At 40.4% G+C, this 13906-nt stretch overlaps 1 protein-coding gene across 1 annotated transcript in view; it reads right to left on the bottom strand.

Annotated features, from left to right (window-relative positions):
- Positions 1-13906, bottom strand: part of Gfpt2 (glutamine-fructose-6-phosphate transaminase 2) — a 48891-nt gene that overhangs the window by 23206 nt on the left and 11779 nt on the right. The window contains exons 2-6 of the mRNA XM_027953342.2: positions 9767-9874; positions 7270-7368; positions 6229-6354; positions 1987-2045; positions 1114-1248 (exon numbers count right to left, since the gene is read on the bottom strand). Coding sequence (XP_027809143.2) covers positions 1114-1248; positions 1987-2045; positions 6229-6354; positions 7270-7368; positions 9767-9874 — 527 coding nt within the window. The remainder of the gene's footprint in view (positions 1-1113; positions 1249-1986; positions 2046-6228; positions 6355-7269; positions 7369-9766; positions 9875-13906) is intronic.

Here is a 13906-nt window from a genome sequence, read left to right as displayed (position 1 = left end):
ATGTACTGAACATGCACAGACTTTTTTTTTGTCTTGTCATTATTTCATAAACTATACAATATAACAACTATTTACACAGTAATTACATTGTATTAGGTATTACAAGTCATCTAAAGATGATTTAAAATATATAGGAGGATGTGTGTAGGTTATCAGGGACTTGGGCATGTGTGGATTTTGGTATCTGGGGGGTGGGTCCTGGGACAGCCTCCAATCCAGGATGTCCTGGATTCTGGTCCCTGCACATTATCTCCAGGCTGCCACTACATTGGAGGAGCTATTAGATGGCAGTGACACCTTGGAGGATTGGCTCTGGAATATCTGATCCTCTTCTTCTTCTCCTCCTACCATCCCACATGGGCTTGCCTCTACTCTACCTCATCCTCCAAGGAGGGACTTCCCCTTGCACAATCCCCCAGAGTTTGATCTCTTTGTGGGGGACTTTGCTCTCTCAGTATAGTCCTTTGGGACATCACTGATTTCTCTTGCTCCCTCCCCTGGGCCATTCTCTTCAGCATGTAGAAGTAGATGTGTTCTGATATTTATCATAAAAACACAATCTTCTCCCACAACTGCAACCCTCTCCTGTCCCTGAGTCATTTGTTTGCACCCATCTATAATCAAACATCAGAAATCTGCATCTGTAGGCCCTATTTCTTCCTTTCTCCTTCCCTTCCTTCCTTCTCCATTTCATAAGTAAATGTGGGCATGTCTCCCCTGTGACCAAAAATTGCTTTACCAATCAGGAGGCCCAGACTACAATTCTAAGTCTCCACCATTGTTAAATCCATCTCATGTATGTAACTAACAGTGCACAAACTCAACTGAAAAGATGACAGCATGGAGATGCCAGGATCACATGTGCAATTGAGACTGTACATAGCCATCGACTCTAAAACCAGTCAGCAACTCTGAGGTGTTAACATGAAGCCAGGCACTTTCTATTTGGTGTTTACCACCCAAACGATAGAATTCCCAATTCTACAAGGATGTAACCTCTTATGTTCAGACACTCTAGATGACCCATCCTTCATCCTGAGTACTTTGTGTAAATTTGCCTAGTAAGTGCTTACAAAAATGAAGGTATAATTTTGACAGATGAAACTAACTCACCAACTGTTGAATGACTCTCTCAACCAGTGTTGAAAATGTAATGTCCTCAGTTTCTCTGTTGTCAAATACATACTTAATCAGTTTGGCGATGGTCTCGGTATCTGTTTCTGACTCAAACTCATAGCCTTTGCTTTCCTGGAATAGGAGGTTGGACATGGGGTGACAGATAATGGTCATTGCACAACTGGCCTGGACAACTCCCTCTAGCCCCTTATGATTTGACTTAAGTTGAGAACAAGGAAAACTGGAAAGAGACAAAAAATGTTTGCCAGAATCGCACAAACACCTCTGAGTCATCCTAGTATTCCCTGAGATCATCCCTCCTTAGGAGTTTGTCCTTGCTGTTAATCTAGACATTGCAAAATAACGGCAGTCGAAATGATAAAATATGTTGAGTCAAATCCACCCACATCCCAACTACCACCACAACCTTTTCACACTGGGGATCCTCACTGTCTTACTCCCCACCCTGCATTCCATTTGGTGTATGACTCAATGTGTTACATGGCACAACTATTTTAATAAAACCCCTAATCCTGGGGTTTTTTTTTTTTTTATTCTGTGAATCGACAGTGGTCCTTGAGATAAATTCTAAAGCCCTGGTATGTCCCCAAACAAGATTCGTGGCATGGTGGCTCAGCTGGGGCTGAGGTTCACACTTAATGTGGCTGAGAGTGGGTTTTACACAATCCATATAAGTTTTAGAGCTCAGCCACAATGTTTAATAAATCTACAGCATTTAATTAATTAATTTTTGTGGTGGTTCTAGAGATCAAACAGCTACATTCTCAGCCCCTAACTATGTTTTTAGAGGAAAACATACTGGTTAAAATTTTTCTGAGGGGAAGATGTTACATGGGGAATGTATCTTACCAGAAATTTTCTCAGATCTTTGTAATTTGTGATGATCCCATTATGGATGACAACAAATTCTGAAAGAAAGTTTAATGAAGGCAGAAGTGTTAATAAGAAGTGAAGTTCAAGTAAGATGCAAACTGTGTTCCTACAAAGATTTGTGTTAAGTAAACTTCTTTTTATTGTAATTAGAATTGATGTCTATGATAACTACAATTCAAACCTGAGGAAATGCACATTTATCTTTCAGTAGCAAGCATCCACCAACCTGCCCTCACGCACGCACAGAGCTCTTCCTTGTGGTCTACAATATTATCAAATAGGCTTTGCTATTTATGTCGATCGAGGGATGATTAACCCTTCATTACCCAGAAATGATTACAGGCATTCCCAACAGGATTTAGGCTCAAAGGTGTCACAAACTAACAGTTGGCAGGTATGCTTTGTTTGACTCACATTGTATTGCAAAAATATTTGAGTTTAAAAAAATTTTTTTTGAGTTTTTGTTTTAAAATTTCTTAGGGAGAAAAAGCTGGAGGTTCTAGCATCCCTGGGCTCCCCCACATTCCTGTGTGGCCAAAGGCTTATCTCTTTAGCAGGTTTGCACCTTCTTCTACCTCTCTTTAGACCACCTGCATACCCTACTGCCTTTGAGCAGCTCCCTGCACAGGTGAGACCATCTGAAAAGCCCTGGGAGGGCTAGGGACGTGTCTGCCTCAGTCACCATTGTGTTGCTTCAATAAATAACCAATGAATGAGTAATTTGGAGGGAAAGTCTAAGGCCAGCCTGAGAGTTTTGGGGGACAAGTCCTAGATGATAGTCACTTTATTGCCTATAATCCAATGGGATGTGTTGGATGCCCCTTACATGTATTAACTGTTATTCAGGGACTCTTTGTATCTCCTATTCAAGTTTTTCTTCTGCTCAGGAGAGATTTCTTTATTTCCTCTTTTGAAACTTATTTAATTATTCTTTAGGTTCACCATAACTTACCCTTTTTAAAGAAAAACTATTGCTTATTTTTGTGAGGTCACACACACAAAGTGAGAGAACTTAAATGAGAAAAGCCTGTGATTCAAACATTATACAGTGTGTATATGTGTCGAAATATCACATGGTACACCATAAGTATAATTTTAATGTTTTTATGTATCAGTTTTAAAATAAATTTTAAAATTAAAGGAAAAAAAGAAAACACCAGTTTAAGCAGGTGTGATGGCCACAGATCATCTCTGCTATACAACTTTATGTAGTTTTTTACAATTTAACTTGCTCTGATCTTTTCTTGTGAACACAAGTTATCCCTATATTGGATCTCTATTAACTGACCATATCCCATTCTCTAGTTTATTTTTTTATTTTTATAAAAATTGTGGTATTTTTTACATTATTTTCATAAGTGTCACTTTTTTTCATTTCAGTCTATTGTCTTAGCTTATTTGCACTCTAAAGCCCATGTTTTCTTTGCAAAAACTTTTTAATTTTATTTTTTGCAGTGCTGGGGTTTGAACTCAGGGCTTCATGCATGCTAGGCAAGCACTCTGCCACTGAGTTATGCACCCAGCCCTTCAAAAACTTATTTGTGTAATTTCCTCATGAGATGTAGTGGCTGGGTATAAGAATCCCACTGACAAATTATTAAATTCTACACATTATTAAATCTTTAAATATTGCTCTTGTTGTTCTCTTTTCAATTACTCATCCTGAGTCAGAGCAGGAGTTTCCAAGTTTGGGTGTGGGTGGGTTTCCTTGAAGCTTCTCTGCTTTGGGGACACAATAAGAATCATTGTGTGCACTGAAGTGAGGGTTTTCTGATGAGGTTTGCCTCATCACCTTAGGGTGGGCAGGAGGACATGACTGAAATTGCAATATTCCAGGGCACATGGTCTTAATAGTGTTTTGGTCTTGGTAGTGTTTTCTCAGTCCACACTGCTTCTCTAGGAACCAGCTTCAGTATCTAACTTGGGGTTTGGCCAGATCCATAGCACTATGAGGCTTGCTGTCCTCATCCTGGGTATAGGGTGCCTGTCCTGGTTGTGGGATGCCCTGTTGTTCAGGGTATGGACTGAATCCAGGGAAAAATCCCCACCAAAAAACCTCACTATGGGAAGACATGAGGGCACAGGTATATCCCCAGAAGCTCTGCTCTCCTTCCATTTTCTAGAAAAAGCCTTTGTTTTCAAATCAGGCTGGCAAACCCCTTCATAGTACTTTGGGGAGAAGATTTAGCATCTTGCACCTTGTGTTGAGGGTTGGGGTATTTGCCCTTCCTATCTGTGCTGCACACTGCCCTGGGGTGCCTCTGATCTGCCCTGGGTAAAGGACAGTGATCAGGAAGCTTTTGCTCTCTCCTTGGCCTGACTTTACAAGTAAGGCTTGTCAAGTGTGTAACTTAGCGCCTGCTAAGAAGCCTCCAACAACTGTTCTGATGTATTTGATCCTTACTCTCATATAAGGCTTGGCAAGATCCTGTACTATACCAGGGGATAGCTCAGGGTGGGGCCCCTGGCTGGCTCATTTTCTCTGATGAACATGCTCCCCCACCATGCTCAGGTGTAAGTCTTAGAGAGATTCTGATCTGAAAAACTCCAAGTGAGCATCCTCTGGAAGGCCTAGATTATGTGTTAGATTCTTGCCTGTCATTGGAGGCCTGGGAGGAGTTAGGGATTAAACCTTCTCTCCATCTCATACCCACCCCCCCACTTATTGCAGGAGGCCCCAATGCCCTGGGAGCTGATCACAGAGCCCCTGAGAGCTGCCACTGGGAGCTTCAAACCTGCCAATATATTCCCCATAATAGGAAGCTAGGATACGATTTAAGAGAATCATAGCATAGAGAATCATCCTGGGGGACATATGAGCTGGGGCTGGCATGAGGGGCACTTGGGAGAACTGAAGAACCCCAAACCCACCAAAGGTTCTCATGTCCCTGTTCAGTGACCTTGACCCACTGCCAGTCAGCAGTACTCTGAGGTACTGTGAGCCCAAGTGTCCCGTATCATCCAGGTTTTCTGAGGGACCTCAACAGTTTGGACTTTTCTACACAACAAGTCTCCCAATTTTTAAAAACATGAAGAAAGCCAAATCAAAGGAACTTCTGAAAAGAGCTCTCAGGCTGCTAGTTGAAGCCCCTGCTTCTCCAAATCTTAAGAGCCCTGAATCTAAATCTTTGGCTGCTGAGGCCTCACTGCTGGGGCTCAGAGGTTGGAGTAGGCGCCTCAGATAATAACCATGATCAGCAGTGTCATTTGCCTTCCCTTAGGACCACCCTCCACAGAGAAGGGAGGTGGGTTTAGCTGGATGGGGGAGGAACCCCACCCTTCCCTGTCTCTCACAGGTTCATGTCTAGATGATAGATCCTCAGTGTGGTGGTGTGAGAGGTGGAGGAACCTTCAAGAGGTGGGGCTTAGCCAGGCGCAGTGGTGCATGCCAGTGTGTAATCCCAGCAACTCAGAAGGCTGAGGCAGGAGGATGGTAAGTTCAAAGCCAGCCTCAGAAACTTAGCAAGGCCCTAAGCAACTTAGAGACACCCTGTCTCAAAATAAAAAATGAAAAGGGCCAGGGATGTGGGAATGTGGCTCAGTGGTTGAGCGCCTCTGGGCTCAATCTCAAAAAAAAAAAAAAAAAGAGGTGTGGCTTAGTGGAAAGTTATTAGGGCATGTTCTCAGAAGAAACTGATATAGGTCTCATGGGACTCTGGAAAGACTGGGTTGTTACATGGCAAGTCCACCCCATGTGGCCCTTTCCACATGCAGCCAATTTCCCTTTCTGCTTTTCCACTGTGTTGTGATGAAGCCAAGGTGGTCCTCACTAGAGGTCAAATAGATTGGGCTACCTGAACATGGACTTTGGGCTTCTAAAATTATGAGGTAAATGAACCATTTTTCTTTGTAAAATACCTATCTTGGGATATTTTATTACAGCACTAGAAAATGCACTATTACACTGCCATATTCTACTCTTGGGCTGGGGTTCCAAAGAGCCAGTTTCTCCTGTAGTAAAATGCCACTGTTTTCCAATGGGCACCTGGGAGGTTAGTATCACTCTGGGGCCAAGTTGAGTCAGCCTCCTGATCAAGATCTAGGTCTACCTGCTTATAGGAGAGGGGACATTTGGATTATCTTGGGAAGACAGAACAGGTGAAAAATTCAGTTCAAGGTAGGCATGGAACCCACTCTGGCAAGGATTATACCTGAAATATAGTTCAGGGTGAGTGAGGCAGAACCATCAGAAAAGGGAAGCAAGGCCACACAACATACCATTGCCTTTGTCTGAGCGCTGCGGGTGGCTGTTAACAGCATTGGGGACCCCGTGGGTGGCCCAGCGTGTGTGGGCAATACCAAAGTGTGTCTCGAACTCCACCTTTAAGTCCATGCTGTCTTGTTCTAAATGAAAGGAAAAGCAGTTTGATGCACTTTAAAAAGTAAGCATTGACACAGGGCTGCTAAGCAGAGGTGGTGCCATTACACCAAGACATATCGTCCAAGCCATCCTCACCATCAGTCCCATATGCCCCACCACAGGGATTTCAGCCAGACCCATGTTCCACCCAGGATGAAGTTTATTTAGTACTTTAATAACTTAACTCGGGCTGGGGATGTGGCTCAAGCGGTAGCGCGCTCGCCTGGCATGCGTGCGGCCCGGGTTCGATTCTCAGCACCACATACAAACAAAGATGTTGTGTCCGCCAAATACTAAAAAATAAATGTTGAAATTCTCTCTCTCTCTCTACCTCTCTCTCACTCTCTCTTTTTAAAAAAAATAACTTAACTCATTTCTTAACCAAAATAAACTGCCTTTAAAAAGAAAATGATAGCTAGGCATGGTGGTACACACCTGCAATCTCAGCTACTTTGCAGGCTGAGGCAGGAGGCTCACCAAGTTGGGACCAATGTGGACAACTTAGAACTTGTCTCAAAATAAAAAGGATCGGGAATGTAGTTCAGTAATAGAGTGCTTGCTTAGTAAGTGTGAGGTCCTGAGTTTAATCCCCAGTACTGAAGGGAAAAAAAGAAAATGATATATCACTACTATAAGTAGAAAAGCAATATCATTGGCCAGCAAAATTAAAATAAAAAAATACATAACTATTAAAATTTTTTTTAAAAGTCTCCATGTGCCACTGACTCAAATTAAACATCTTACAAAATGTGAATTTTTGCAACATGGACTTAACCTTCCTGCTATTTATCCAAGCTTAGATAAATTCATATTTTTAGTCTAGGGTTCTGTTGGAATATAGTATTTTCAAGTGACCCAAGCCACATCGATTACTCTAATGTAGAACATTTCCTACTTACTGTAAAGTTCTTCATCCAGAGCCTTGACTTTTCCCTTTTTCTTGACTAGCTGAATATGTCTCTCTTTGACTTCATGATTATTCCCATCAATGGCCACACCTGTAATTAAAATTTTTTTTATATCTTTAATTTTTATTGAAATTGTAAAATGCAAAAATCAATGAGCTTTGATAAGTGCATATACTAGTGTGACCTACACACCTGCAAGCTACAGAACAATTCTATTACCCAGAAATATCCCTTAGGTCATTTCCATTCACTTTCCCCATCCCCAAAGAGGCAATGGCCATTCAGTTTCCATCACAATAAACTAGTTTTGCCTGTTCTAGAATTTAACAGAACTGGACACATAAACATTATTTTTTATGGTGGAGAGTTAAGTTTGTCACACACACCTCATCACGATGTTCCTCCCTATCTGAAGCTTCTGCATCCATGGGACCAGCCCACTACTGACAGAAAATATTTGAAATCAATAAATAAATCACATCTATACTGAATACTTACAGACTTTTTTCCTGCCCTAAACATGAAAAAAAAAATATTTACATCGTATTAGGTATTATGAGGAATCTAGAAATGATTTAAAGTATGCAGGAGGATGTGGGAAAGTTATATGCAAATACAATGTTATTTTATAGGAGGAACTTGATCATCTATGAATTCTGGTGTCTGCAGAGGTTCCTGGAGGACAACTGTACTCTCCAGCATTAGGGTCATAAGTGCTATTTATTATCATTTTTGTTCCCCAGTATTGCCTACCAAAAGACAACTAAATAGTTTTCAGGAATCTATTTTGAAAGAAGGAGCCACAACTATGGCCATACTTCCCAGTAAGCAGGGAAATATATGCTTGGATCCTGGTCTTGGCTGCCCAGCAGGCACTACCACACCTGCTACTAATGGCAATGGGCTTATTCAAGGGCACTGATCCTTTGTGCTCTTTGCATTATATTTTATCTGCTCTTTTCATTCACTCACACATTAGTGTGCCTGTGACCTTTTATCTGACTCGCTTTCTCTTAAGAACTGATAGGGATATAAAATTATCTGGTTTTACTCCACTTTTCAGATTGCTTAATTAACAATGGGGAAAGACTAAATATTCATCTATTTGGCAGGTAGAGGAGGAAACCCTGAGATAGCCATTCAGGGGATGATTGTCAATAATCAGAAAGATATTTAGGAAGAGTTTAGAATAATGGAAATGCTAAATGAAAAAAGAAGAATATAAAATTATAGGAACTGGGAATGTAGCTCAATCATAGAACATGTGCTTAGCATATGAGAGGCCCTGAGTTCAATCCTCAATACCAAAAAAAAAGAAAGAAAAAAGAAAAAGTATACCCATACCCATATACACATTGATTACAAAATTGTATAAATATGATAGGGAAAACAAACAAAACCTATGTATAACACCTATATATAACTGGGGAAGGGTAGAGACCCTTTCCCAGTTCAGACTAGATCAATATACAACAATGACCACATGAAGGGCACTGAGATATTGATGGAAGATACTTTATTGAGGTATGGTTGACATTCGGAAAGTTGTATATATTTAATGTGTACAACTTGATGAGTTTGGAAGTAAATATTGATCTCCACAATTTATGCCATAAACTTACCCATCTCCAAAAGTTTCCTCTTATTCTTATTATTATTACTAAAATTATTATTGTGTTATGTGTGTTAAGAGCACTTAATATAAGATCTACCCTCCTAGCAAAAACTTTTTTTTTTAATACCAGGGATTGAATCCAGGGGTGCTTAACCACTGGGCCATATCTCCGTTCCCCCCACCCCTTTTTAAAAATATTGTTTTAGCTGTTGATGGACCTTTATTTTATTTATGTATTTATATGTGTTGCTGAGAATCAAACCCAGTGCCTCTCACATGCCAGGCAAGTGCACTACTGCTGAGCCCCAGCCCCAATCCCACATACCCTTTTTATTTTCTGAGACAGTTGCTGAGAGTGGCTTTCAACTTGTAATCCTCCTGCCTCAGTGTCCCAAACCACTGAGATTACAGGCATGTGCCACTCTACTGAGTGCAAACTTTTTAAGTAAACAGTATAGTATCATTGACCATAGGTGATATATTATTGCACCATCAATAATATATATTTTTGTTTTTGTTTTTATTTTTAACCCTTGTTTCTTCCTTTCTATAGTTTTTAAAGATAGTTTTCTTGGGGCTGGGGTTGTAGCTCAGTGGTAGAGCACTTGCCTAGCATGTGCTGAGTTCAATTCTCAGCACCACATATAAATAAATAAAATAAGGTCCATTAAAAAAAAGAGATAGTTTTCTCTACTCTTCTAGAGTTTTCAAGTTTCTTTAATGAACAAATGTTATTTTTTATATTGAAAAGAAACATTAAGGAGAAGTATCAGAAAAATGCCTAGGTTGTACAAAGCCCCACCAAAAAGGAAATGGGTGAGAGAAGAAGCTGCTCAAGCGTCCCAAGACCATGAGGTGACCTGCAGCCCCTACCTGCCGAGTCGTAGCCTCTGTACTCAAGCCTCTGCAGGCCCTTGATGAGGGTTTCGAAAATCTCCTTCCTTGTCCGAGGGACTCTGTAGTTCATGTAGGCGAAGATTCCTGTTCAAAGAGAAAAAAAAGTCACATTAAAAAAAAAAAAATCTCTGATCATCTTTAAAAGAAAATACTCCTGGGAATGCAGACACAGGTGGCATCTCAGGAAGGCTCTCAGGCTGCTTGCCGAGGAAAACGTGGCTCTCCCTGGCATAACTGAAGAATGGCGCTTCCCTCCTGCTTCTAGAAGGGTGTTCTACTTAGTCCTTCCCCCTTATGACAAAAATGCTCATGAATCCTGTGCCATACCCCTTGGCCAGGCAATTCCACTGCAGAGAATTTATCCTCTGGATGTACTTACAAGAAAGCTTTCATTGTGTGGCATTTGTAGAAGTTAGCAAAGCAATCCAGTCATCTTGGGACATGTAAAAGCCCCCAACTCCATGTGTTCTTTGATTTCTACAGAACATGCCTGAGATGAATCATAAAAGAGTCACAGCAGCCACCTGTGGAAGGTGGGGACAGAAGTTGGAGCCTTTGCTTCCACTTTCCACTTGTCTGTATGGCTTGGAATTGGACCATAAATAAGCACTACTTTTATTACTGCAAGAAAATCCATCTTATGCCCCTCATGCCCTGGATAGTCCTGATTGTCAAGCCAGGGTGGCGAGCCAAGATTTTACTTGACTTTATTTTCTGTATTTGTATTTCAAAGTAATATTTTTTCCAAATAGAAAGTAATAATCTGCCTTTCCACATTCTTCTACTCCCCTGTTTGCAACTATGCCCCCCATTTGCATCTGCTTCTCTCCTGCTCTGTAAGTGTCCCATTCCATTATCCCTCTGTCCTTTCAACCTCTTTGTCCCCACTTGAGAAAAAACTGCCCACTTCAGAGCTCAGTTCCCACCCCACCTTCCAGAGGAGGCTTCTTCTGGCTCTTGACATGAGTGCTCCCATCTCTGGGCAATACTGATGTAAGTCTTGCTTCATGGGCATCTATATTCCCTGACAAGAGCTGCTATGGTTTGGATGTTGTTTGTCCCCCCAAAGGTTCATGTGCTGGAAACTTGGTCTCCAGTGTGGTGGTGTTGAGAGGGTGGAATCTTTAAGAGGTGGGTGGAGCTAGTGAAAGGTAATTTGGTCATGGGGGCTCCACCCTGGGAATGGACTGGTGTTGGTGTTGCAGTGTGGTTGGGTCTTGTAGGGGTGAATTAGTTCTCATGAGAACAGGTTGTGATAAAGTGAGGCCACTCCACATGTTTGGTCTCTTTTGCAACTTTTTCCCTTTCTGCTTCTCTTGTTATGCACACATGGGAGCCCTCACCTGGGCCCTGGGTGCTATGCTGTTTGGCTCTTTCAGCTACAAGAATCATGAACCAAATAAATTTGTTTACTTATAAAGTTAGCAGCCTGGGGGCTGGGATTTTGGATCAGCGGTAGAGTGCTTGCCTAGCACGTGCAAGGCCCTGGATTCGATCCTCAGCACCACATAAAAAAATAAATAAATAAAATCAAGATATAAAAAAAACTATTACAAAAAAGTTAGTAGCCTGTGCTATTTTGTAATAACAACACAAAATAGACTTTTGACAAGCACACAGGCTGGCATGTCCATACATTTTTATGTGTTTTGGCACATAATTCTTGTTCAATAAACATATGTAGAATGGAATGACCATAAGTCTGTATTAATGGGAAAAAAGCAATAATACGAAACATGAAGTTATTGGGGTTCAAGGATATTCATAGTAACTGTCAAGTCCATTCAAGCTGTTATAATAAAATACCATTGACTAGGTAATTTGTGAACAATGGAAATATATTCTGCACAGTTCTGAAGGCTGGAAAGTCTAAGGTCAGAGTGCCAATAGATGCCCTGTCTAGTGAAGAATCACTTTCTCAGGAATAATGGTATTCTCACTCTAACCTCCTTGGTGGAAGGATGAAGGGCCCTCTCTTGGGTCTTTTATAAGAGCACTAATTCCATTTATGAGGGTTTTGCCTCCATGACCTAATCACTTCCCAAAGGTTCCACCTCCTAATTCCATTGCCTTACAAGTGAGAATTTCAACATATTCATTTTGGGGAACATCAACATTAAGATCACAGCAGAAGCTAATCTCACTGTGTGCCAGGCCAAGTGTTTCCACAGAAATGTCAATCAAAACTCTCGACAGTCTCCAATGCTGATCCTGCCACTATTTTCTTCTCAACTTAAGCCTGGAGAGGCTGTCACTCATTTAGAGTTGAGAGTGGAACCAAGGAGAACTGACTTTAGGACTTAAATGCTCGTAACCACTATAGAGTGCTTCCTCTAGAATTAATTGATGAGGGTTAAAGAAGGTTTATGTTCCCATTGCATTTTGCTGGGATGGCAGGATTAAAATTTTTCCAGCAATGAACCTCAACAGAAGACTCTTTACCTACAGATTACCCAGGACCAATCACAATTATATACTAAATCATCTATAATACCTCCAACTTTTAAGATTAGATTCAAGTCCTTATAGTGTATCTGAAGGTTGGATCCCCTCATACCAACATTTAACTTACTAAAATTCATCTGCATATACTTGGTCAAAAAATAGGCCATAAAATTAAACAGTACTTAAATTATATTTAACATTCTTAAAAACTGTACATTATTGTACATGAGATATATTTGCACCCACGTATTAAGGTATGAGGTTTGGATATAAAAATAATGCACAATGTACTTTCTAAGCAGTTACAGAATTTTTTTTTAAATTTTAACGTGGCCAAGGGCAATTTTGATGGTAAGCTATTTTCATCTTCCTTGCTGACCTCAGGTCAGGTGAGAGATGCTGAATGCAAGGGCTGTGTGTGTGTGCAATTTTAGGTCCCTCCTCCCCTCCCTGTGGGGTGAGGTGTCCCTCCAAAGAAGGTGCCTGCTACTGCAGGGCTGCTGTTGACCATTTATGATGCCAGGAGCTCACATTTTTTACCTTATACTTCAAACCAAAAAGACATCTAGCCCTTGTATAAATTCTGTCACCTTATTTTTATAAAAAAGATAGTTATCTTTTAATATCAACAGTCATTTTTTAAAAATTGTTGATGGACCTTTATTTTATTTATTTATATGTGGTGCTGAGAATCAAACCCAGTGCTGCATACATACTAGGCAAGCACTGTACCACTGACAGCTTTCTTGAGATATAAATATACTTATATATTATAAATATGTAATATTATCTTACAATATTATCTAATTTAAAGCATACAATGCAACAGTTTTTAGTGTATTCACAAAGTTGTGCAACTATTTCCACAATGTATATTTAGGTGAAATTCTTCCCAACATTCATTTTTCTGCAACAATGAGAAAGTTCCCTGGATGGTATGGTCAAATTCTAGTAAAAAAAAAGGGCACAAAACTATGGAAGACAGTTAAGTGAAGGGTGAAGCAACTCAATGCAGTGTTTGGAATTCCTTATTTGGAATTTTGATTTTTGAGGTTTCAATGACCTCAATCTGAACATATTAAATGGAAAATTCCAGAAATGAACAATTCATAAGTTTAAATTGTATGACATTCTAAGGATGGTTTACCACTCCTGCCCAGGAGGTGAACCTTCCCTCTGTTCAGTATGGCCACACTGTAAATACTCCCCACCCATTAGTCACTTAGTGGCTGTCTGCATTATTGGACAGACTCCTTCAGTACTGCAGTGCTTGTGTTCAAGTGACTCTTATTTTACTTACTAACAACCCCAAAGTGCGAGAGTATTACTGGAAACTTGATACGCCAGAGAGGAGCTATAAAGTACTTCCTTTAACTGAAAAGGTAGAAGTTCTTGACTGAATCAGAAAAGAAAAAAGATCATACACTGAGGTTGCTAAGATCTATAGTAACAATCTGAAATCGAAAAGAAGGAAAAAGAAATTCATGCTAGTTTTGCTGTCACACCTCAAACTGCAACCATACAGTATAATTGCTTATTTGAAAATTATAGAGTTTGGTACTCTCCACAGTTTCAGGTATCTACTGGGAGTCGCAGAACACATCCCCCACAGATAAAGGGAAACTACTGTAGATCATCATTAGAGTCTTTTTAAAATAAACTTTCCTAGCA

Source organism: Marmota flaviventris, chromosome 5 (genome assembly GCF_047511675.1).
Source record: "Marmota flaviventris isolate mMarFla1 chromosome 5, mMarFla1.hap1, whole genome shotgun sequence".
NCBI lineage: Eukaryota > Metazoa > Chordata > Mammalia > Rodentia > Sciuridae > Marmota > Marmota flaviventris.
Note: the sequence above shows the minus strand (reverse complement) of the source record. Positions and strands in the feature narration are given on the sequence as shown.